The sequence below is a fragment of the Galleria mellonella genome, unplaced genomic scaffold (genome assembly GCF_026898425.1).
Source record: "Galleria mellonella isolate WM207_F2 unplaced genomic scaffold, CSIRO_AGI_GalMel_v1 utg35, whole genome shotgun sequence".
Lineage (NCBI taxonomy): Eukaryota > Metazoa > Arthropoda > Insecta > Lepidoptera > Pyralidae > Galleria > Galleria mellonella.
Genome location: NW_026442082.1, coordinates 3,679,995 through 3,706,890, shown reverse-complemented (window position 1 = coordinate 3,706,890; position 26,896 = coordinate 3,679,995). Strand labels below are relative to the sequence as shown.

At 33.5% G+C, this 26,896-nt stretch overlaps 1 protein-coding gene across 2 annotated transcripts in view; it reads right to left on the bottom strand.

Moving 5' to 3' along the window:
- LOC113514499 (probable sodium/potassium/calcium exchanger CG1090) overlaps nt 1-20,341 on the bottom strand; it is a 42,545-nt gene extending 22,204 nt beyond the window's left edge. For both annotated transcript variants that reach the window (XM_031908400.2, XM_026898589.3), the window contains exon 1: nt 19,943-20,341. In XM_031908400.2, coding sequence (XP_031764260.2) covers nt 19,943-19,954 — 12 coding nt within the window. In that variant the 5' untranslated portion in view covers nt 19,955-20,341. The remainder of the gene's footprint in view (nt 1-19,942) is intronic.
- Between the last annotated feature and the right edge of the window lie 6,555 nt (nt 20,342-26,896).

The window sequence follows — 26,896 nt, the reverse complement described above, 5'->3', positions numbered from 1 at the left end:
CTACTTTCCATAATATGGGCCGTCAGCTTGCTTGCCATTCTAAGTTGCACAAAAAAAAAATCTATTCAAACTATGTTGAAACATGTCGATGTTGTAATAGGTTATATTCACGACAAGCTTCTTATATAATGACAATATGAAAATAAATTGTGAGAGTAATGTAAGTCAATGTTGTTTTTGAGAGAAAAATTTGCCTGCCTTTTTCCCCACTCGAGTTTATTTTTATTCATACAGTTGGCAGCAATGACTGGCGTCTGCAATTTCATTTCGATCAATCAATCCGCCGCTCGAGGAGGCACCGATTTTTTGTCTATTTCATGTAAATATAGCCAACTTGCGATTTTGTTTAGCAATTTTATAAAGGAGGAGCTTTTTATGTCATCATCTGATTAAATATTGTAAATAATGGTCAAATTAAATCAATTAAAATTTTTATTTGGAAGGTATTTGGATATTAATTAAATACGCCTAAACGACTCAATGGATTTGTATGAAATTTGATACACAGACAGACTAATCTAGGATGAACATATAAGGCCATTTTTATTATAATTCCAAATAGTATATTATAATTTATTTTTTTATTGAACTACTAATTGACTCGGCAAACGTTGTTTTACCATATACATTATTTCTAGAACTATACATGAAAATTTATCGTACTACAATTATTATATTCGATTGCCATCTTGCAACCCTATTGCGACATATAAAACTCGCGATTAAAAAACAGGGGTTGATCGTAAAAGCGTGAAAATTTGAATTTGTATGTACTTTTCAATGCTAAATCATAATAAAATAAAATGTAAAAATATTGTTAAAAAAATTAAAAAAAATATTTAGGGATGGGTCACCCTTATCATTGAGGGGTATGAAAAATAGATGTTGGCCGATTCTCAGACCTACCCGATATGCACACAAAATTTCATAAAAATCCGTCAAGCCATTTCGGAGGAGTTTGGTAACAAACATCGCGACACGAGAATTTTATATATTAGATATATAATAAAATTACATGTACTTTCAAACTAGCGATAACTGTATGTCGTGAGTCAGTGCCTTCCCAAGTTACAATTTAGTTATAGTTTCATATACATATGTACAGATTTACATCAATTAATAATATAATTTTTAATATGCTTTTTTATTTCTTTCATTATAGAAATAAGTTAATAAGTTAGAACTTACTTTTTAAATTTAAATTTTACATCACTGCGATATCATAAGGACCGATATAAACTAAATTTATGATAGGTTTAAGTAAAAATTATTATAAATTTAATTAACTATGGTCCATAAGACAGTAATTTTGCGAAATTTTCAATTTAAAATATTAGATTATAAGATGAGGTTAGAGAAATGACACCTCAGAATCGACCTCATTGTCTCATAAAGAAAAAGCAATGTAGATATTATCATATAATTGTAAACCTAAAAGAGTTTCTAATGTTTTTAAGTAATTTCAAAAAGGAAGTTCCCAAGTGTTTTATATGTTTTTGTATGTAGGTTATGCAATCTTTGCTATTTCTAAACAAGTCTTAATTATTTTGCAATTAATAGCGTTTATTCTAATAATTGTATTCTAATTTCGAATAGTAATCTAGTTGAATAAGATTCAACAAAAAAAAAAAAAATATTATAGTAAATCTAGAGGAATTTTCCCGCGTTGTGTGATGGTGCGTAGTCTACGGTCCCTGTGGAGAGATTGAGTACATATAGTGCGAGGTACACTTACGACCAAATAAATAATAAATAGGATGAAATTAAAATTATTAATATTTGTTTACGAAAGTGTTTTATTTGTTAAACTAAATTTCTCCGAAAGGAATATTTATTTTTTATATTACAGAACCCTCCAAAGGGGAGGCTTATGTTCAGCAGTGGACAGACTGATTTTTTTTTTTAACCCAACAATCTTATTAGACTCCTGTTAAGACTCTTGAGTGTCATGATTAAATAAATTTAATTTAAATATAGGTATACATGGGACGCATTACTAGAGTGATAAAAACAAGACATTGTGATACATCGGTTATATATATATATATATATATATATATATATATATATATATATATAATAAAATAATAATATATAATTATTAATAATATATAATTATTATTATTAATTATCATTATTTCTATATAATAATAATTATATATAAATAATGTATATGGCAAAACAACGTTTGCAGGGTCAGCTAGTATATATATATATACACTACTCTGTCTACTTCAATTAGGTAATATTTATTTAAAGACTAATTTATATTAGTCTTTACTAAAACTTCGTTCGCATGACTGCGATATAGTGTGTGGGAGAAAGAGTAATCCATATCTACTAGCTGTACATCTCAAATAGAGCGTGTATTTGAAGCGTTGTATTTGGTTGTGTCGATTAAGCGCCAAAATCGAGATGTAAGAAACGAAGTCACTTTCACATTTATAATATTAGTTCTCTCCATATTTATAGGCGACGGTTACCACTTACCACTAAATGAACTTTACTTTAGCTTGACATTTTGTTATAGGCGACAGTTACCACTGATCATTAAATGAACCTTTAAGTTGCTATTTTGAGATGCATAAAAAAAAGTGGTAATTTTTTTATTTCAATCCAATTATTTTGGCCAACAGTGTACATCAAATCTTCGTAATACGGTAGTCGATTCAGTGAAGTAGATACAAGAATGTGAGGCCGCCACGCACGTCGTTTGCCGCCTCTGTACCGCTGTACGGGCGCATTTTATTGGACTCTCAGACGATAGGCTGCGTTCTTTGGATGTCTTTGAAACGTATTGCCGCCACGTGACTCACTTTGATTTTGTAAACGACTTCGAAAAGGTTTTCAATACCACTGATTTTTGTGCGCGTAACACTTGTATATCTTTGGCGTGCAAGTGAGAAATTTAACAAAATATTTAAGTAACTCTATTTCTATGTATCTATTTTATTTAAGAGCTGCGCTCTTGTCGGTGGAGCTCTTGCCACTCGCTACGATTTTCAGCGAGTCTCTTCACCTCTTGATACGATACGACACCAACTCCTTCCTTGATCTGTCTGATGTAACTATGCCTTGGTATGGGGGAAAGGGATTGTTAGTAATGGAGACTGAGAATCCCATTGCTAGCAATATACCCAACCAGGTCGACTTCCTCGCGGTTCTCCCTGGTTAATTCCTGATGAATTCATCATGATGTGCTAACTGGCCTGTTTTCATTCTCATCTATCGCCCTTCACTGGTGCTTCGCCAGCGTATCCCGTTAGCGCAGGCGGGGCTACCATACCATTTTCACCCATCAAAAAAAAAACTATGCCTTGATCTCTCTCTACTTAGACGTATTTAATTCTAAGCTAGAATCCATCACATGTATGCAGAGTCGGTGATTTTTTGATAATTTATCTTTAAGCGTGGTAAGAGTTTCGACTTTTTATCTTGCATTAACTGCCTACCTACAATTTATTTACCGCGCCACTTAAAGAATAATACAAAGATAAAATATGTATGACATTTAAGAAGTATAAAGCGGTCTTATCGCTAAACCAGTCTTATCCAGACAACTTTTGGGTAGAAGATTTATTAATTTATGTACCTATAACTTTAAATTTATTATCGTTTATTGGTTTGTTGTAGTTGTAAATTGTGATGTTTTTTGTATTTTGTTAAATCTTCTTTTTACTTGTAAAATCCTGTAATTGGCTCTCTGTCTATATCATTGTTTTATTGTGAAACTCTATGATTTAAATTAAATTTTATTTATAAATTAAATTTTATTTATTTATTTATTTATTTTACTGAACAAACATTTCACTTAAATAATATCATTCATTAGATTAGATACACTCTCTTTATGTGAAAAAAAAAATATTTATTTTTTATTTTAATTTAAGGTTTTAATTCAATAAAAAAGTAAAAAAAATATATTGTACTGGAAATTATAAAGAAGCTAGCGGCACCTGGCGGCTCATAAAGAGTATATTATATAATCACTCCATTTTAGCACTCTTGGTGGTATATCAGAAATATTGGATTAAGGGAGACTGAATATGGATTGGTTACAAAAATGGTAACCATCGTTCATATTTTTCGAATTATTGTCTGTTCGTTTGTATGTTTGTTCCAGCATCATATAAAAACTACCACAACAAATTGGATTTAGTTCCACGATTATATTCCTAGAGGTCTAACTTAAAATCTGGTGCATGTTTTGTTTTAATACGAAGTAGCAGACGAAAAGCAACTCTAATATATGTGTATATAACTATTAAATTGGAACACTGGCGCGAGCCATTAAATTATCCTTTCAAGAATCGAGTTTCTAATCTCATTACGTTAAGCAGCAAGTCTATGAGTCGCCACTAGATGTCGTTAAGATTTTGTTACCTTATCCCTCGAAGCTCGAACTATTCGAATTAATCCGATTACCATCAAAGACATGAATGAATTTAGCACAATAAATAATTCACGATATGAACAATCAAAACAATAAGAAATATAACTGAAATATAATTTTTATATTTAAATTCTATTATCACACAATTTGCAATTAATAAAGGCAGCGGAATGAGTCGCTACATTGCCAAATGTCTTTTTTTTAAATGTTCACAATAAATATTTAAAATAATAAGTGTTAAATGTTATACAAACTATCCGTCAGTTATTTATTTAAATACCTAAGAGTATGTTGAGTTATTAGTTAACAAATGCCTTCTATGATCCACAAGTAACATGTCAGAACACACTTGGTAACATAGGTTATAATATTATATAAATTGTACCTATACCAATTTATCAAATGCACTCATAAAGCTTTTAACATTGCCATCTTTGTCCATTACAGTAATAGAACACGATGTATACACCAAAACATCTTGACACCCCCCGCCCCCTCCATCGCGTACTAAAGTAGATGTAACACGAGACACGCCAGAGTTTTCCAGGGTGCAAGTTTCAATGGCAGTTCTGACGCACACAACCGTCGCTTACCTCGATCAATACTATGGATGTATTCCACAAACCGGAGAGGAGCATGGTCAAAGGAAACTCATCTTTGTGGTCCACGGTTTAAGTTTAAAATGAACGAGCCGAAATTTGTCGAACGTACGAGCCACGCTTTTCACAACGAGAGATTTTGCAACCATTAAGGATTCCGTTTGCATAAATTGTCGCGCGATTTTGAACTGTATCTCGTACGTGCGAAAATTGAGCTGATTAAGACCAAAACAAATTTATTTGCTGTGTTTGAGACTTTATATCAAAGGAATGGAGAAAGAGTTTTGATGAACTGTGCAGATCTTTACGTTTCCTTTACATATTTTTTTCTCAAACTTAATAAACCGGTATTTAATGAGGGGAGCATTCCTGCAGAGTGGAAATATAAATAGGAATAAAGTAATAAGTAATCATTAATTACACAGTTATTTTAATTTACAAAAATTACTACCTATGTAATTATTAATTATTACATAAATCTTTATTTACAAAAACATAAATTACAATCGTACTCGAGAATCACTTGCTTCAAAAGGAAAAAATATACATATGAGTTAGTAATCTATACTTATAATAAATCTGTAGAGAGGTCAATTCTGTACATGAAATATATTTCCAAAATAACTATCAGGGGGTGATTAGTGATCGATACTGATGCCAAAAATGCAATCAGTAAAATTTTTGTCAGTCTGTCTGTCTGTATGTTCGTTATAGAAACAAAAACTACTCGACGGATTTTAACGAAACTTGGTACAATTATTCTTTATATGCCTGAGCAGGTTATAGCATACTTTTTATCACGCTAAGATCAATAGGAGCAGAGCAGTGAAGGGAAATGTTGGGAAAACGGGAGAAGTTACGTAATAATGGAACGTAGTAATGGCCACTTTTTAAAATGTAAAAATGTCCACCCGTGCAAAGCCGAATCGGGTCGCTAGTAAAGAAATAAAAATATGTACATATCCGTGTACACAAGTGTGGGTTAAGTAAAGTAACTTTGTGTGTATAATGTGTTACTTATTTAAAGAGATCCAATGTTATAAATAAAATACTTGAGACAAAGTATATTTGCTTCTTCTCTTCTTACTACATACATACAAAAGTACTATTCTATTGTGCAAATAAGCTGACATTTATCTCAATGCAAAGTGGTATCCCTGACCTATAGAAATAAACCACAGATATACAAATATAACAGAATTCACTTTGTCTCAAAGGGCAGAGCATTGTTAGGTACAAGTTATAAAAGAATTGTTTGTAATGTGAAAGGGATTATTAGTAATGGGGTCTAACAGCCACATTGCGTAAAATATACCCTACCAGGCCAACCTCCACGCGGTTCACCCTGAAAACCATCAACCATGACAAAATGTCACGATGAGTCAACTATCCTACTTTCTTCTACATCTCTCATCATTTACAGGTGCTTCGCCAGCGTATATTGTTAGCGCAAGCAGCGTTACCATTCCATTTTCACCGATTGAAAAGTAGCTTTATGATGAAAAAATGCAAAGTGAACAATTTTTTTGTAGATTTTGTAGACAATTTTTATGGCTATATTTTGTAAAAAAAATATACTTTTATAGTAACAATTCAGCGATAAAATTTTTTACATATTCCTTTGTATATAATATTTAACCTTCTGTATATAATATTTATATATGTAAATAGACAAAGTTAGTTATACTTATTTCCTCCGAACAACTACATATTGATATATCTCTTTTCTTTTTTCTCTGTAAAATATTTGAAAAATTAATTACAGATTGAGGTAATAATACTTTTATTTGGCAAATATATCCCTAAAAAACTGACTTCAATATGGCAAAACCCGTTATTTCACTTTCAAAATCAAACTTCTGAATCGATTTTGATAAAATTTCTATAATACCAATCTATAATATAAGTATATCCTTTCAGAAAAAAAAATCTAAATTGTTTTACAATTGACGTGTTATGAGGTAACAAATAAGACGACCGAATTAAGAACTTCTTTCTTTTTAAAGTCGGTTAAAGAGAGCAAAATATCAAAGTAAAATGCAAAAGAAACCCTGCGAATTTCAAGTACCTTTCTCATTACGTTTATAGCTTATAAATGTCCGTGGCAGGCCCAAAGATATTGTTGACACGACAATGGGGGAGACGCCGCGACGTAAGCACCGTACTTACCCTGAAGAAGACTTCCGGATGAAGTCGAAACAATAGTAGGAAATTGTCGCATTAAATTCCCTTCAACCAATTAAATGTAAACCACAGACGCAGTATAACGCTCACATACTTCAACATTATGTCGACTTTAGATTATTAAGTACGTTATGCTACTGGTATAGTATTATATTATCTGTGGTTCTAAATCTATGATGTTGACTATATTCAAATATATTTCTTTTTCTCAAAAAATTTTTTGTACTTTTCTACGAATATTTAAAAGAAAAAAAAAATAGTTAAATTGATTCTGCCATTCTCAAGAAGATATATATTTTTTCAATTATATATAGTTACTTAAAAACTAGTATTTATCCGTAACGTAGTCATTGTGATAGAAAAAAAAAGAAAAGAAAACAGTAGCCCTCGTCTTTTTCTATACTAAATACAACAAGTATACCAAATTTCGTAATTAGATATAGTAAATAAATTATATACTACTTTAGCACACAAATAACGACAAACACAGATAAATATTCACAGAAAATAGAGAAAAAAAAATACTAAAAATAACAGAACAATACATCAAAAATGATACAGATTATTTCCTTTTTTTCTTTTCATAACGATCGGCTAAGTTGTTAAAGCACTAACTGAACATAAATTCACTTTCACATTTATAATATTAATAAAAATATACCATACAAACTTCTAAAAAGGATGAATTTATTAGAGGGAGACTTTGTACAAAAGTCGATTGCTTGGGTACCTCTGTTCCATTCGTGTTTCAATTGTAAAGCAGTTGTGTTTGCATGGCTGTGTTTCGGTTTGAAGGGATATGGCGTGAATTTACTAGGTACAGAAGAATAACACCTGAGTCTTCAGGAATGGCAACGCATGGGGGTATCATGGGCGATACAGTATACTCTGTTATGTCCATGGTACTGCTCATGTCTATAGGCGACGGTTACCACTTTCCATCAGGTGGGCCGTCAGCTTGTTTGCCATTCTAAGTCGTATAAAAAAAAGCTGCTAAACCTTGCCTAATGACAACTATATTACTAGGGAGCAAACGTAAGCTGTATTAAAAAAACATGCAAAGCTAGGACAGGTCGCTAGTATTTGATAATGTAATAGGTTTTAATTAATTTACATCAACAACGTGCATAATTCATGAGATGAGCTGCGACGAATCGTTGACCTTTATTAATTTGCCCCTGACAACATTTTGTTATATCCACTTAAATTGTTGCAATTAACTGCATGCAATTCTGCTGTGTGGTCCAGACGTAGAATAGACCACCCCTTCCTTTCCCGTGGGTGTCGTAAGAAATGACTAAAGGAACTTAATAGTCGAGAAGTGGACAGCAGAGTCCCCCTTAAAACATTACCAAAGCCAATTGGCACTACATTGGCAAAACGGCCCAATTATAGGGAAGATTTATGTTTAAGTTGCATAAAAAAAATGTTCAACAGTGGACAGTTAACGGCAAAAATGATGACGATGTGGTAAATTGACAACTGTTCAAACATAAATAAAAATGCTTAATAATTTTTCAACTTCGGAGAATATATATATATAGAGCATCGGAAGTAGGGCCGGAGATGTTATATGGCAATTAGACTCGTAATCGTTGGATAAGAAGGAAAACTTGCGTTACGGATCAACCACCCAAAAAATGGTTGGATGGCATTCTTTAATAAGTAGCACTAAGAATATTTTTTTTTAACTTTATTTATGCAAGTAAAAATGTAGGATACACCTTATATATATACTAGCTGACCCTGTAAACGTTGTTTTACCACTTATTGCGAAATATAAAAATCGAAACGATAAAAATTTAAAGTTGTGTGTATTTTTCAATGCTAAATCATAATTAAATAAAAATGGAAAAATTTTACAAAAAAATAAAAGAAAAAAATTTTGGGTATATATATATATATATATATATATATATATATATATATATATATATATATATATATATATATATATATATACACAATATATTCATAAAAATCGGTAAAGCCGTTTCGGAGGAGTTTGGTAACAAACCGTGACACGAGAATTTTATATATAAGATATTATAAATATATTATTGTTAGCTCTTACTCTCCGTTCGTGTGACCGGATTATGTTCGCTAACCGAAATAAAAACCAAATTTTAAACCATTAAGGTGTTAAAGGTACAAATAATCAAAATTATTTTCTCAGGAAAATAAAAATTCGATCATGGATAGATAGATCACCTTCAGACTGAAGTTATAATAGAGATATTGGATTTCAATAAAACAGTAATTTGGAAGCAAAAGTAAATAAAAATAGAGGTAAACGAGGGAAGTCCATGTTCCACAGTGGATTAAGGGGAATGATTGATAAAGATAAATATCGAAACCTATTGATGAAACGAAAAAAAATATTTGGAGAATAAAAAGTTTGAATTGCTTTGTAGTATGTTCTTATATATATGCGCCTAGTATATGCAATGTGTTTTTTTTAATGGATGATAATGGAATGGTAACTCCACCCGCGCTATCGGGGCACCAGTTAAGAATGATAGGTGAGGATAAAGCAGGTCAGTTAGCCCATCGTGACAAATTCAACAAGAATTTTTCACGATGGTTTCCAGGAAGAACCATTTGGAGGTCGACCTAATAAGGCATATTGCTAGCAATGGGGCTGTCAAACTCCATTGCTAACAATCCCTTTCCCCCCGGCTATATATTAGATCGACCTCCATGCGATTCTCTTTGAAACTAGTGTAATTAATCCTTAGTGAGAGATGACCCAAATGGTTGGACTACATCGTAACCTATCACTTCTCACTGGTAACTTTTTTTTATATAACTTAGAATGGCAAACAAGCTGACGGCCCATCTGATGGAAAGTGATAACCGTCGCCTATAGACATGAGCAGTACCATGGACATAACAGAGTATACTGTTTCGCCCATGATACACCCCATGCGTTGTCATTCCTGAGGACTCAGATGTTATTCCTCTGTACCCAGTAAATTCACGCCCATACCCCACCCTTCAAACTGAAACACAGCCATGCAAACACAACTGCTTCACGGTTGAGACACTAATGGGACAGAGGTACCCAAGCAATCGACTTTTGTACAAACTCTCCCTTTGGTGACTTGCCAATGTATACCAATAGCATAGATCAGGTTTCCATTCCATATTCATTAAATACCTGGGTTATACTACCACAGCGCAGTGGGTTGATAAGGTTATGATAAATTCCAGATCGGATCAGGTATCGATCAGGTCAATTTAGGTATCGCACTTTTCTAAATCTAGATATTCTGGGTTGTATCTCTAGAGGTTCCACATAATACAGGGTATCCTAAAGTCAGGATCAGCGATTGGTGTGATTGATTACCTGCCCCTTATTATTATTATTCATAAAAAAAATTACTCTATATTCCTTTTTTTTTTCAAATAATATGCGTGAGTTTATAGTGAACACCCAGAGTAAAATATTCTTCGACCCTAAATAAAATTGGGTTACTATAATGGCTCTAAAAACCAACATATCTCCAAAGCACACAGTTAATCTCTTTTAAATGTACTCTTGAGTTTCAAACAAAGCATATTCAAGGAAATCGCTTAAAATAAGGGTTTCCACACATTGTGAAACGCGTCAAGGGTGACTAAAGACTCTAGAAATATTGAAACAATATATTAATTAATTATTATATTATTATTTATTAACATAGATTTTTAAGTCTTGTACCAATCTTTAGGTCGTTTGCTTGGGTACCTCTATCTCATTCGTGTTTCAACCGTGAACGGTTCTAATCTAACAATATATATTTTATTATTATTATTTCAACCATTAACTGTCCACTTCTGAAAATAAACCTTCTTTCATAAGGGGAGGTTTACCAGTAGTTGCCACGTTTATCAAGCGGGTTGGCAACCGCAGTTAGGCTTTTAGAGCTGTTTTAAGAGGGCCACTGTTGTTCATCCTTCCACCATAATCTTTCATAGTCGCCTTTTGTGACACCCACGGGAAAGTAAGGGGTGGCCCTTTCCATATCTGGACCTACAGAGATATGGCGTCATTTCCAATCATATTGTATGCCTAATAAGCTTGCTAAGCTTAACTATTGGCAAAACTAACCTTATGGGGGAAAACTGTGTTCAGCAGTGGAAATTTACCGGCTGATACAATGATGACCTACATTTTCAATCGACTTCAAAAAGGTCACATCTAAATTGAGTTCTTTTTATTTATAAATATCTGTATTTTTTTTAATGGGTGATAATGGAATGGTAACCCCACCTGCGCTATCGGTATACACTGCCGAGGCACCAGTGAGGGATGATAGATGAGAATGAACGCAGGTCAGTTAGCCCATCGTAACGAATTCCACTAGAATTAACCACGATGGTTTCCAGGGGGAACCGCGTGGAGGTCGACCTGATAGGGTATACTACTAGCAATGGGTCCATTAGACCCCATTACTAACAATCCTTTCCCCCTAATATCTGTATTTTATGCTAGGTATATTTTCATGTATCTGGTAAAATGAAGAGTTATAAATAAATAAATAAATATGTTACATTTTCGATTAAATAAATATTTAATGATTAGTAGGATATTCCGTCAAGAATGTATGTTTAATTTTATATTTGTATCTTTACTATATAATATTATAAGTGTGATAGTCAACTAATCGCTACAAAATTTTGTATACAGATATACTGAATGCGATGGAAAAAGATATGGACCACTTTTTTCCCCAATTAGTGTACATATCTCGGTCACGTAGATAGATAGATAGATAGATAATTTATTTACATTACTTACAGCACACAAATTACAATAAAAAAAAACATACACGTAATACACAGCAAAAGAGACAAAAGAATAAAAATAAAAAAAGCACACAAATAAAAAAAAAAAATACAAAAACAAAATATATAATCTAACAATCTCCTTTGTTACCATTCCTTCATGCGTGTGTCGTAGTAACACAAAATGGTCACAGCTCAGTTTATTGCCTTGCCCTTAAAAGAGCAAAACACTGATATTCTGCTGTGGCCAAGAGTCAGTCGCGAAATTTTTCATTAAAAATTTACAATATAAAAAATATATATATATATAAATAAACTGCATTGTATGTGTCCATTATATTTGCCTTCACTTAATATTACGTAGACAAAGTCACGAGTAAAACTTAGTTTTATATACGTATGTAGCGTACAAAGAAACTTATCTACAAAAATATATAAATTTTTTAGCAAATAAAAGAACCACTGTGTCCATGAAACCGTATAGATGTTTTAGATAATACGTACATATATATGTAAAGGTAATTATATACATGTATATCGTATTGTCTGATATCTGTAATTAACGTTCAAACATAGAAATCCTACAACGGCGAAAGGTCAAATGTGAACTGTCAATAAGTGACGTGATATGTATGTAGGTACGCTGTTAGTGTGATAAATACCGTTTGGCTTGCAACCTTAGGGCGGCCATACACCGGCCGATCGAATATTTAATTTAGTGTTAAATACTAGAGGGAGACTTTGTATAAAAGTCGATTGCTTGGGTACCTCTGTCCCATTCGTGTTTCAACCGTCAAGCAATTGTGTTTGCATGGCTGTGTTTCGGTTTGAAGGGTGGGATATGGCGTGAATTTACTGGGTATCATGGGCGAAACAGTATACTCTGTGATGTCCATGGTACTGCTCATGTCTATAGGCTGTCGCCTGTACAAATGAACAGTACCTACCACTTTCCATCAGGTGGGCCGTCAGCTTGTTTTGCCAGTAGTTGCCAAGCTTGGCAGGTAGGTTAGCAACCACATTTAAGTTTTGATGATCTTTTAAGAGAGACGCTGCTGCCCGTCCTTTGACCATAAGCTCCCTTAATCGCCTCTTACGACACCCACGGGAAAGGAAGGTGCGGTCTTCTCTATGCTGGGGGCTACATGGTGTGTGTACAGTATATATAAAATTGTAATGCACAGTGATATATAAAATTGTAATGCACGACTGTCTACGGCTGCTTTGATGAACTTTAAGAGAGACGCTTGGCAGGCGGTGCAACCGCATTTAAGCTTTTGATGAACTTTTGGCAGAGACGGCTGCCCGTCCTTTGACCATAAGCTCCCTTAATCGGCTCTTACGACGCCCACGGGAAAGGAAGGTTCCAGCAGCTCATGCACGGCTGCCCTTAAAGCGTATGGATATTCCGTTATCAACTATTGTAATAATATACAATATTTGATATTGGGGGGAAAGGGATTGTTAGTAATGGAGACTGAGAATCTCATTGCTAGCAATATACCCAACCAGGTCGACCGCCTCGCGGTTCTCCCTGGAAACTATCATGGTTAATTCCTGATGAATTCATCATGTTGGGCTAACTGGCCTGTTTTCATTCTCATCAATCACCCTTTACTTTTTTGATAGGTGATAATTGTATGGTAACCCCGCCTGCCCTATCGGTATACACTGACGGGGCACCAGTGAGGGATGACAGATGAGGATGAAAGCAGGTTAGTTAGCCCATCTTGAAAAATTCAACTGCAATTAACCAAGATGATTTCCAGGGTGAACCACGTGGCGGTCGACCTGACAGGGTATATTGCTAGCAATGGGGTTATTTGACCCCAATACTAACAATCCCTTTCCCCCCGACCACCCTCCACCAGAAGTAGTGACGACTTCAAATGCATTGCAGGGAGTCAGTGAGGCTTATCTTAAGCAGTGGACGGATAATGGCTGAGATTATGATGATGATGACAGTGTATGATGGCCATAGTAAAGATAAACCTGTTATTATTTGCAGATTTATGTTTCTTTATGACCGCACTACAACAACGTGAAATTACTAGGTACAGAGGAATAACACCTGAGACCTCAGGAATGGCAACGCATGGGGGGGGTATCATGGGCGAAACAGTATACTCTGTTATGTCCATGACACTGCTCATGTCTATAGGCGACTGTTACCACTTTCCATCAGGTGGGCCGTCAGCTTGTTTGCCATTCTAAGTTGTATAAAAAAAAATCGAATCAGTACCTGAAAAAGTATACTGATAGCTTTACATAGAATTACGATCATTAGTTCAAGATAAATTGCAATCTTTCAAAAAGGTTGAAATACAAAAGAATAATATTTCTAATAATGAATTAACTTCATTCGCGGTATTACACTATGATACACAATAAAAAAAAGAATCCGATTTATATAGTTTTCTCATAAACAACAGGGGTTGATTGTAAAAGCATGAAAATTTCAATTTGTATGTATTTTTCAATGCTAAATCATAATAAAAAAGAAAAAAAAATTACAGAAAATAAAAATAATATTTAGGGGTGGGTCACCCTTATCATTGACGGGTATAAAAAATAAATGTTGGCCGATTCTCAGACCTACCCAATATGCACACGAAATTTAATAAAAATCGGTAAAGCCGTTTCGGAGGAGTTTGCTAACAAACACTGCGACACGAGAATTTTATATATTAGATATTGTACATAGAAAACACTTAGGTTACAGACGTATTTATTATTAATACAAATACTTATATTGCACAAGAATCTAATCCATAACCAGCGAAAAGTGCGGACTGTTAAACTACTACATAAGTAAGTCAATTGTTATTACTGTTTGTTAAACAGAGATACAAACAAGTAGGTATTGGTGAAAGGGATTGTTAGTAATGGAGATTGAGAATCCCATTGCTAGCAATATACCTAACCAGAGCGACCTCCACGCGGTTCTCCCTGAAACCTATCATGGTTAATTCCTGATGAATTCATCATGATGGGCTATCTGGCACGTTTTCATTCTCATCGATCACCCTTCACTGGTGCTCCGCCAGCGTATACCGTTAACGCAGGCGGGGTTACCATACCATTCCCATAAAAAAAAAACTAGGTATAAAATAAACAAATGTTTTGACGACACGCCGCGCCTCATCAATCTTTCTTATGACACCCACATCGTTCATGTCCATCGATAATTAAAGATTGTTCCACAAATAAAAATCGACTTGAATTGTGACAAACTCAGTTATTTTGATTCAAAAACTAAACTAATGAACCGATTTTGATTAAATTTCTATGGGGCCAATATGCAAGTATGGGGTGACAAGGGATTGTTAATAATGGGGATTAGCAGCCCAATAGCATAACAATACACCCTATCAGGTTGACCTCCTCGCGATTCCCTCTGGAAACCATCGTGTTCTATTTCAAGTGAATTCGTCACGACGAGCTAAATAAGTTGCCTTTTCATTCTCTCCTATCTTCCTTCACTGGTGCCCCGTCAGTGTATATCATTAGCGCAAGCGGGGTTACCATTCCATTATCATCCATTTAAAAAACTATGTGTTTTAGATAAAAAAAAGAATTTTCCAAAACGGTTTACACCTGATGGAGTTATGAGGTAACAAACATTAAAAAAAAATACGAATTAAGAACCAGTTCCTTTTTGAAGTTGGTTGAAAATAAATGAAATCACATGCAATAAACAGCCCGTGACGGCCATGTTTGTTTTCTGTAACACTATACATGTACTTTGTTGACTATGTCTTAGGAAAGTGGAACACGAAGAGCACTTTCTCGACTAAACGACCGTAGAGACAGAAATGATTTGAGAGAACCTACTATGCTTTCTTTTTTCTATATTAATAAACTAATTATTATAATTCGAGTGAATAATAGATAGATAGATAATTTATTGCATTACTTACAGCACACAAATTACAACATATATTGATATACATAAAAAGCGAGATAACATAAATGATTTAAAAAATACATAAAGCTAAATACAATTTTTCGTTTGTGCGTGTGCCATAACAATACAAAATGGTCCCAACTCAGTTTATTGCTTCGCCCTCAAAAGAGCAAAGCACTGATATTCTGTTGCGGCCAAAGGGAATAGGGTAACAATAAAACAATACTACCAGATTATCCATACAGTAAATAGATAGATGTACAGTAAACAGACAGATATGACAGTTTATCTAGCAGACAAATGGAACATAGAGGTAACTTGCTGGAGTGTCTAACTTTTGCCTCTCAATTAAGAATTTTTGTAAATTAATTTTGAAACTGGACTTAGTGGCGATCAGTCTTATGGAAGCTGGTATATTGTTCCAACATTTTGTGGCTTGATATCGGAAGCTACCATTAAAAGCTACTGTTTTATGGGGATGACAAGCTAGAAGAAAACGTGACTCTCTAGTACTGTGATTATGTAATCTGGTGAATTTAAGTTTAGAGAAGAGGTACTCGGGTCTATGAAACTTTAACACAATAATACTTATCTATGAACATTCTTGGTAAACATAATGTGTAAAATGTAAATGATAAACAATAGGCATGGGTAATATGGATACCGAACCGATATCTGTATGTTGGGTTCTTCTAGACGATGATGGCAGAAAAAAGGTTTTTCATTTCGATACGTGCTTCCTGATGCCATTAAGAGACTACCGACTAAACCGTCTTTCAAAAAAAACGTTCACGCTCACTTTTTTACTTTATCCGAGCAGTAAGTGCTTTATTCTCAATTTCGTGTATAATATAGTATATGTCATATATGTGTAAGTATATTTGTTATTTATATATATTTATTCGTTCACATATGTAATTTTAGTATGTATGTATATCAATAATTAGGAGTACCGCATTGTTGACTCTGGGAGAGAGAATGTTTTTAGCATTAAGTCCGCCATGTACACAGTCATATTTGTACTAATGAATAAATAAATAAATATCGCCCATATCGCTCAGATATTTAAAATATTTTTAGATATTTTCGAATATGTTAAAAGTCTGTTATTCAAAAAGAAATATTGTATAACAGATTTTTAACATATTCGTTATTGGACCAATATATAGGTATTATAATTAAAATATATAGATATTGCTATATATTACCCAGCCCTAGTTAAAATATTAGGACAGTGTAGTTCGCTCGATAACTATCGCCGATAGATGACGTAATAACTCGTCTGACATAATGCATGGCAATGGGGTGTGGTGACAGAGTAAAAATGCATGTCACTGGTCCATTTCATCTCCGGGAAAAGTTTCAAGGAAGACCAAAGTATAGTGTAGTAACACAAACAAAAGAAGACTCGAAATAAAACCATGACTGTAGTAGATGTGGTCTAGTAGCCTAATATTCTCTTTACAATGGGAGAAACTCGTGACCGGCAGAATAAAAAAAGTAGAACGTATTATGGTTTTTCCTACATTATATAGATAAGCTAATTGTCAATTGAGCTGACTCGTTTTTTATCAGTATTCTATAAATTTACGCATAAAATGTATCTTGGCATATTATTTAATAAATAAAATGAATGTTTACGCATTAAAAAGATGCAGAATTTGTAAGACAAAATAAATATAGACGTTATGAAAGAATCACTGATTACTATTTATCATGCAAAATTGTATGAAAATGTTGACCTGTTCTTATCGAAGCATTTCTATGGAAAGACTCTATTTATATAAATTAAGCGTTTTGTCTCTGCTAGCAATGGAAACCTTATTCGGTTTTTATTACATAAGTATGTACATCGAGAGATTGTAAATTATAACTGTGATCGCTTGAGAAAATCAGAGAACATTATTTGTAAAAAATACAATAATTACATTAGTGTTACTATTAATTACAATTTGTGAAAGCGAATAAACTGGATTGTGACCATTTTGCATTTCTATGATACACGCACGAAAAGAAAATTATATTACATCTTTTATATATTTTCCTTTTTGTGTATGTATTATTCTACCATTCTATTATTCTACCAGAGGGAGACTTTGTACAAAAGTCGATTGCTTGGGTACCTCTGTCCCATTCGTGTTTCAACCGTGAAGCAGTTGTGTTTGCATGGCTGTGTTTCGGTTTGAAGGGTGGGATATGGCGTGAATTTACTGGGTACAGAGGAATAACACCTGAGTCCTCAGGAATGGCAACGCATGGGGGGTATCATGGGCGAAACAGTATACTCTGTTATGTCCATGGTACTGCTCATGTCTATAGGCGACGGTTACCACTTTCCATCAGGTGGGCCGTCAGCTTGTTTGCCATTCTAAGTTCTATAAAAAAAAAAAAAAATTCTATCTTTCATCTCTTTTTTCTGTATTTCTATGTCTATTGTGTACTGTAAGTAACGCAAATAAATTATATATTATTATTTATTCTTTATTGCACAATAAAACTTTGTACAAGTGACGAGCTTAATGTCATATGGCATTCTCTACCAGCTAACCATTAGGGAAAAACAGAAAGCGTTTGTAAGTCAGATGTGACGAAAAATATGTGACATAATATATCTATTTAGCGAAGATATTTTGTAACATACACACAAAGTACAGGCACTTATAGGAGCGCTAAAGATATAGAATTATCACAAGTTTACATTTGTATATCACGCGATTATTTGTCATTTAAATTCTATACGATTTGCATATTCAATCAATACAATCGTCAATTAGAATATTACTTTGTCTATGGGACCTTAATAGATCAACTTAGACCTTTTCCGTATTTGAAACTTAATACGGGAATAAAAGGATGAATTCCGTATTACGGTATTTATTTATTTCATTATAAACCGTAACGGAAAGATTTTTTCACAAAAAAAAATTCCCAAGGTTTTTTTCCAATTTAACCATCGTAAAAATATTGAATTATTTCACAATATTATTTTTATATTACATTACCTGACCGGTGTCGCTTTATATCATTTTCAAAGGTCTATAATATTTTTTACGTTTTACGTGTACGAGATGCATTCTTGTAGATCACGTAAATTGATCAATAGATTAATTGATTCATTTGCTGATGCATTAGGTTATGTTTAGGTGGGGACTTCGTACAAAAGTCGTTTGCTTGGGCACCTCTGTCCCATTTGTGTTTCAACCGTAAAACAGTTGTGTTTTTATGGCTGTGTTTCGGTTTGAAGGGTGGGATGTGGCGTGAATTTACTGGGTACAGAGGCATAACACCTGAGTCCTCAGGAATGGCAATGCATATGGGTATCAAGGGCGAAACAGTATACTCTGTTATGTCCATGATACTGCTTATGTCTATAGGCGACGGTTACAATTTTACACCAGGTGGGCCGTCAGCTTGTTTATTATTCTAAGTTGCATAAAAAAAGGTGATCCTACAGCAAACAAATGATAATAGTATAGATAATATATATAGATAGGCACAAAAAGAGAGAAAAAAAAATATAAAAAAAGAAAAAGTAGTGTAATCAGTTAGTATTAAACTGTCCTGTTATTACTTAAACTGAAAAATATGCTTTTTTTTTCTTTTTTTTTTTAACTTAAGTAACATAATAATATTATTTTTAGGTGTTTTACTACGATTTTTAATTATTAAAGAGTTGTTCGAAATAAAAAATATATTTTGTTATCATTCAAATTATTTCGCCACGTGACCGCGCGTTTTAACCGACAATAAAGAAATAGGTTCTTATATCTACGTACAAGTTTATTTTTTTTAAAGAGGTTTCATGTATGTTGTCTTTTCATTTAAAGTAATTATACTATTTCCATAATATCTTACCTGTAATAGCTTAATGTATTTTTTTTTACAAAATGTCTGATTGGACCAATCCAACTAAACCTAACTCTAATAAGAAGTCACGTAACGAAACGGTAACGAGTCTTTTTCAAAGATTTTCCTTGAGTGTCTAACAAAACAAAGCAATACTTGATCATTATTTATTTAATCCATCAACATACTTAACATTAACTTAATGATCATAAAATGTCTAATATAATACAAGTAACGTCTCACCGTAGGCTGCATGGTGCCTGGCTACCGGCCAGCTGTTCACAATAGTAAGGCCGCTATTTATACGCCCGGGATATCGATTTTGGCCGGAACAGTTACGTAACTTTACTTATATACGGCTGACACGACGCGGCAAAACGTTCGGCGCCTCTGACGCTAGCCAAAAATCTCCAGTCCACACATTTCTATATTTTCTAAATATTTTTTCTTTAAAACGGCAATCCTTTTTAGTATCCAACACTTCGTACTGGCCGGTTGGGATCGCACCGATTAAAAAATTAAATGGAATTTCAAAAATGGAAGGCGGGAATTGACTACGGTGGGGTTTAGGATTATTTCGCACAATTGACTGGATTCGGAGTGTCCCGGTATGGGAGGTTTTAGAATACACCCGAGCGCAGTGGCGCCATCGAGCTAACTGGCGGCAGCTAGGGGCGACTGCGCGTCGGACGTCGGTACACGCATACACACGACGGATTTTCATTATCTACAACACTCATATCCCTTATTCATATAAAAAGTAGAGTCTAATTTCCTCTGTTGTTCTTGCCATTGCTAGGAAAATCGTCTATACACACACTTATGTACAAATATAGGTCTTACTGATATGAATTAAGGTTACAAATGGTTTGATGAAATCCTGAATGTAAAATGGTGATTTCAAAGCATCGTTTCAGTACTGACGGAAGGACAGACACGACGGCGTCTATTCGTGTTCAGCTATTAGGAGTTATTATTAATTTGTTAAATATTTTCCTTTTGTATTGATTTTTGTTTTACGTAATTATGATCTGAAGTTATTTTTGAATCTAATCGGATTATTGTAAATCATTCATTACCATTCGCTATTAAAATTATACAAACAGCTCAGAAAATAATATTAATGTAGAGACATACAATTTTTTATTTTTCTATAAACGGTATAATACGTAATAGAAATATATACATAGAAAATTATCATAGAATTCATGTAGAATCCAATACAAATATCATTAGATACAAAGAGAGAAATTGTGTCTTTTACTTATTCAAATATGATTTAAGATTTTATATGCGTACATGTATAATATCGAGTGCAAAAAGAATCATGGAAATCGACTCAAAAATGTTTGTACAAGCACACAAAAATCATGATGCTACAAAACGCCTACGTAGACATACGACGTAGACATTGCGTAGCCATGTATGACCCTAAAATACGCAGTACCGCGTGATAGCTACGTCGCTACATCATTTATTTAAACGGTCTACGGTGTGCTACGCCACGCTACGATCATCCGGTACTTGTGAGTACGGAGCGGAGATTTTAAAATTGGATTTATATTTTGAATTCATTTTATGGCAAATTTTATTATATTTGAAATTTTAATGTTACACTTTGTTGTCGCACGACTCACGTAGTCGCATTCGACCGGCACCGATACCGGCTTACAAATATCTTTTTTAATTTTTTTTATACAACTTAGAATGGCAAACAAGCTGACGGCCCACCTGATGGAGAGTGGTAACCGTCGCCTATAGACATGAGCAGTACTATGGACATAACAGAGTATACTGTTTCGCCCATGATACCCCCATGCGTTGCCATTCTTGAGGACTCAGTTGTTATTCCTTTGTACCCACTAAATTCACGCCATATCCCACACTTCAAACCGAAACACAGCCATGCAAACACAACAGCTTCACGGTTGAAACACGAATGGGACAGAGGTACCCAAGCAATCGACTTTTGTACAAAGCCTCCCTCTACATAGATAGATACTCTTTATTGTTTTCTCCGAAAGATTACAATAGTAAACCTATTATAGATATAAACAATTATAAAAAATAATTGCAATGAGAAAACAATTGGCGAACGTATCGCTAAAAGCGATCTCTTCCAGGATCTTCCATTATCTACATAATTAGATTCACGAAATTTCCATTCATTTTGTTATTTTCGCTTAATTGTGGTCCCGGCATAGAATAGACCACCATTTCCTTTCTCGTGGGTGTCATAAATGGCGACTAAGTATTCTATGTACAAGTATTATTTTTCTATGCAACTTAGAATGGTAAACAAGCTGACGGCCCACCTGATGGAAAATGGCGAGTCGACTATAGACATGTGCATCATTATGGATATAACAGAGTATACTGTTTTGCCCATGATAGCTCCCTTGCAATTCCTGAGGACTCAGGTAATCTAAGATATAATTAATTTAGGATATAAACTGTCTATCTACTAAACTTTATTTAAATCCTTTTAAATACTGCTGAGTAATAAACATCCAAGTATCTTTCACACACTTCCACAATAATAATATTAAGTAAGACAAAGTGTACATTGTGGAAAAAACAATAAAATCCATTTGAATTTGCAATCTCCAACGACGAATCAGCCCGATCTTTATTTCTGTCACGTAGCAAACGACAAACAGTCCTCGAGTCGCGACTAGATACGTGTTCTCGATGAAACGGAGGATTTTTAATGTTTACTCTGTTTAATACTAAACAAACTGAGCAATTTTGTTTCTGTTTTTTTTTTATATATTTTTATTGTGAAAAAAGGAAAATTTGACATATTGTTTGAATTACAATAGATAAGTTGAATAATATCCTTACTAATATTATACAAAGCGGGGAGGGATTTTTAGTAATACGGACTACCAGCCCCGTTACTAGTAATACACCCTGTCAGGTCGACCTCCACATGGTCCCCTCTATCGTGCTAAATTTCAGGTATATTCATCATGATGGGCTAACTGACCCATCTTTTCATTCTCATCTATCACCCCTCACTAGTGCTCCGCCAGTGAATACTGTTAGCGCAGGCGGGGTTACCATTCCGTTATTTCTCATTGAAAGAAATATTATACTATTATAAACACAAATTTTTGTGAATTTTAATTTCAGTAGGAAAATCAATGAAATTAATCATTTTAATGTGATGTCGTAAATAAAGACATTTTTTGCGCTTACATTGCAAACACTGGCTGAACCTCACGAGATAAATCAAAATATTGTACACCTTGAAAAGGTCAACAAAAAAGTCCGCGATGGTATATGTCTATCTCTTAAGGATAACCCACAATAACCATTTTTTATTTTTACATTTTACGGGAAAAAATGGTCCAATCCAAATAAGTATCTTAAATATATTATCCATTTAATATAGATCAATATCGCCCTTTACAGCACGTAATTTAAATTAATATTTCCGAAGATATTATAGATTTAAAATGCAGGGACATAGCGGTGCGGCAGCACCGGCCCGGCCGGCGACGCGTGCCTATATTTATATAAGTGTAGGTTTTAATAACTATATGAGAAAATAATTAAAAAAAAAAAGATAAATAAATGGCAAATGTAGTTACTAGAAATCTACTCTTATTATAAACCTGTACTGAATGTTTACTATGATATGACGAGTGCTAGTGTCACATCTTTAAATTATATAAATATAATTTTTTTATCCATATGTACGTGAATAGGGTTACCATATTAATAATAATAATAATAATAATTTATTTATTTGCTAGAAATGTGGTTATAATAATGGTCTTAAATATAATAGATCTACACATTTCGCCTTATCTAAAGGCATGCAAATTTAGTATTATAATTTAGTGGCTTACGTATTATACATTAATTACTCATGATAAGGGAGAAATTATACCTTTAAAAAGGTTAAATTAAAAAATAAAATTGATCGATATCATTTTTTTACGAATATATTTGAAAGAACAAGATAAACAGTGCATAAGATTGCTCATTCGAATTTAAAAAATCAATTTGATCTGAAATTTTTTCTTGCAACACTGAAAAAAAGCGGTTGGTTTTAATTAAAAAAATATATATATGTTGAATTTAGTCAGCCAAACGTCAAATTAGTTGTTTTCATATGTGGTGCTCCATCTATATATATATATATATATATTTCACAGCGTATTCAGTGATGTCCATGGTTCAATTCAATTCCCACGGGAACATCAGACAACTAGTTCACTCGTTCAAAACCGGACTCACGAGTTGTAGGGTTCCGCACGAGCGAACTCGCGAAACGTGCTTGCTTTTGTAGTTGATTTGTAATTTTATTAATCACACCTACTGGGAAAGTGGCCATTATCTTCTCTTAAAACAGGGGCAGGAAATGGGAGGCAAATTTGTTTTTATAGCCACAGGCAATGCACAGAGTAATTACAACGTTATTAAGGAGTCGACACTGTCCTAATATAGACGAAGTTGGGAAATGAATTTATGCAACCACCTAAAAGTAACCAACATGATAAACTAAATGAATTCATAGTTTTGTGTAACTCTAATTAAAATCTCTATATATAACTTCAATTATATACATGGAGCAGCGAACTTTAAAAACAAGACAACTTTTTGTCAGCTAATTGTCAAATTAACTGATTCTTTTTTATTACTGTTTTATACACTTATATACTTACGTACACGACTATAATATAAATAAATAAGTTAATGCGCATTAAAATTAAATAAATAACTATAATAGTTATCTAGATACATAAAATTTCTTTTCTTATTAAACAGAAATGAACAATCGTAAAAACCGAGTAGTCTTGTTACATATACTTGTAAATCGATTCAAAAATGAGGACGCTAAGAGAATAGTACGAGTATGTGTGTGACGTTATGCAGGAAGTTTTTTTTATTGGCTTTGCCTTCGCGTATAGTTAGTATCTAGTTGTAACCATAGACATAATAATTATAAGTCTGTGGTTATGGCAAAAATAAAAAAAAATATAGGCACAGGTATAAATATAAAATGTTTTTTGTACATGGAACATTTAGAAAAAAAAAATCTGCATGCCTTATTTCTTGAATTCGCTGATTTACTAATAAGAAAGATAAGTGTTAAATAAAATGAAATGATTTGACCTTTCAAATTCTCAACAGATAATAAAATCCGTCCGTAATAATTTACTGTGGTCAATATTGAGCTGGATTATTCGAGAATAATTCTTTTAATTATGTAAATGGATGAATTTTCTGCCTCTACCATGGTCAGTTACTGGTGAATATGTCATGATGGCCAACTAATCTCTCTTCGTGCTTATCTATCGTCATTCATTGGTGCATCGTCAGCAAATACTGATAGTGCAGTAGGGGTTAAGGTCAATACGTTAACATTTATTTATTAACATAACATTATTAACATTTTTTTTTTTATTTTTCACCTCATAATTATATTTCTGTTTCGCCAAAAGTTGACTGAGAGAGAATGCTATATGGCATTAAGTCCGCCATTTGTATCAAATATTTTTTGTAATATGATCAATAAAGAATAAATTAATAAATGAAATCCTTACTTATATCATTCTTATCTATTCTTATGGCTAAACCATAAAATCGAGTCGTGTATACCAACATAGATCTATACCCAATAGTATTTTAATAGAAAGAGTAATGGATAAATAATTGATTTATAATACGTCCCCTATCTGATTGCATTCAAATTGATATACATATGTATATCGTAATAAATCATTTTATACATAAAAGTACTTACAAATATATATATATATATATATATATATATATATATATATATATATATATATATATATATATATATATATATATATATATATATACTGGTACTATGTATTTACTATTCTGTCCCGTATATATATATGTATATACTATTTAATTTATCGGATCGATATACAATGTGGCAGTGGCGGTAATAGGTACATAGTTATTATCGAAATGTTTGATATTATAACAGTAGTAACAATACTAGAGTTTTTAAGCAAAAGGCTTCTATTTTTTTTTTTTTTTTTTTGATAGGTGAATATATACCATACCCCGCCTGCGCTAACGGGATACGCTGGCGGAGCACCAGTGAACGGTGATAGATGAGAATGAAAACAGGCCAGTTAGCCCATCATGATGAATTCATCGGGAATTAATTATGATAGTTTCGAGGGAAAACCGCGACGAGATCGACCTGGTTGTGTATATTGCTAGCAATGGAATTCTCAGTCTCCATTACTAACAATCCCTTTCCCCCCAAAGGCTTCTATTTGGGTACCTCTGTCCCACTTGGTATCGTGCTCGTATGACTTTCAATATGAAGTATGCAATATAGTAGTGAAATTACAGAATAAGGCATTATAATTTTTTGCCGTGTGGTCCCGGTTTAAAATGGGTCACCCCTCCACTTCCCGTGGGTGTTATAAGAGGCGACTAATAGAACTTAATGGTCAGAGCGATGGGCAGCAGCATCCCTTTTTAAACATCATTAAAGCATAACTACAGTTGCCAAATTGCATGCCAAGTTTAGCAACTACTGGCAAATCCTCCTATAGGGGAGGTCTATATTCACCAGTGGGCGGATGGATGATATGATGATGGTGCCAAACCAGCATACGGCTTGTCTGATGATAAACGGGATTTTGGTAGCCTATGGACGCCTGTAACACTAGGATTGTCACATATTTGAAGTCGCTGCTCCATCAAGTGCATGTATGTATCTGTCCTAATTATAATGTACCCTAGCAATATACTCTCCCCTGGAAACATTATAATGTATCCCATCACTAGCAATATACTAGGTGGGGTTGTCATTCCATTTTTATCATTAATAAAATAAAATACCACTTGAAACAATCTCATTGCTACTAATAGATTAATTGATATTCACGCAGTTGGTGTCATGATAGACTAATTGACCTGCTTTCGTCCTTGCTAATCATCCCTTTTTTTTTTTGTCGATGGGAAATGCTTCATGCAGACCCATAGACTGTATATTCATCCTCACCTGTCGGGGCATCATCCAATCATCTGATGATGCTCCGCCAGCGTATACCGATAGCGCAGGTAAGTTAGAAAACTTGCCACTTGATAGGTATATAGTTTTTTTTTTTATTTTAATTTTTTGCAGTGGTATATTACGTATTTGTTTCTTTAGTCGTATATATTACAGTAGCCTTCTATGATCCCTTT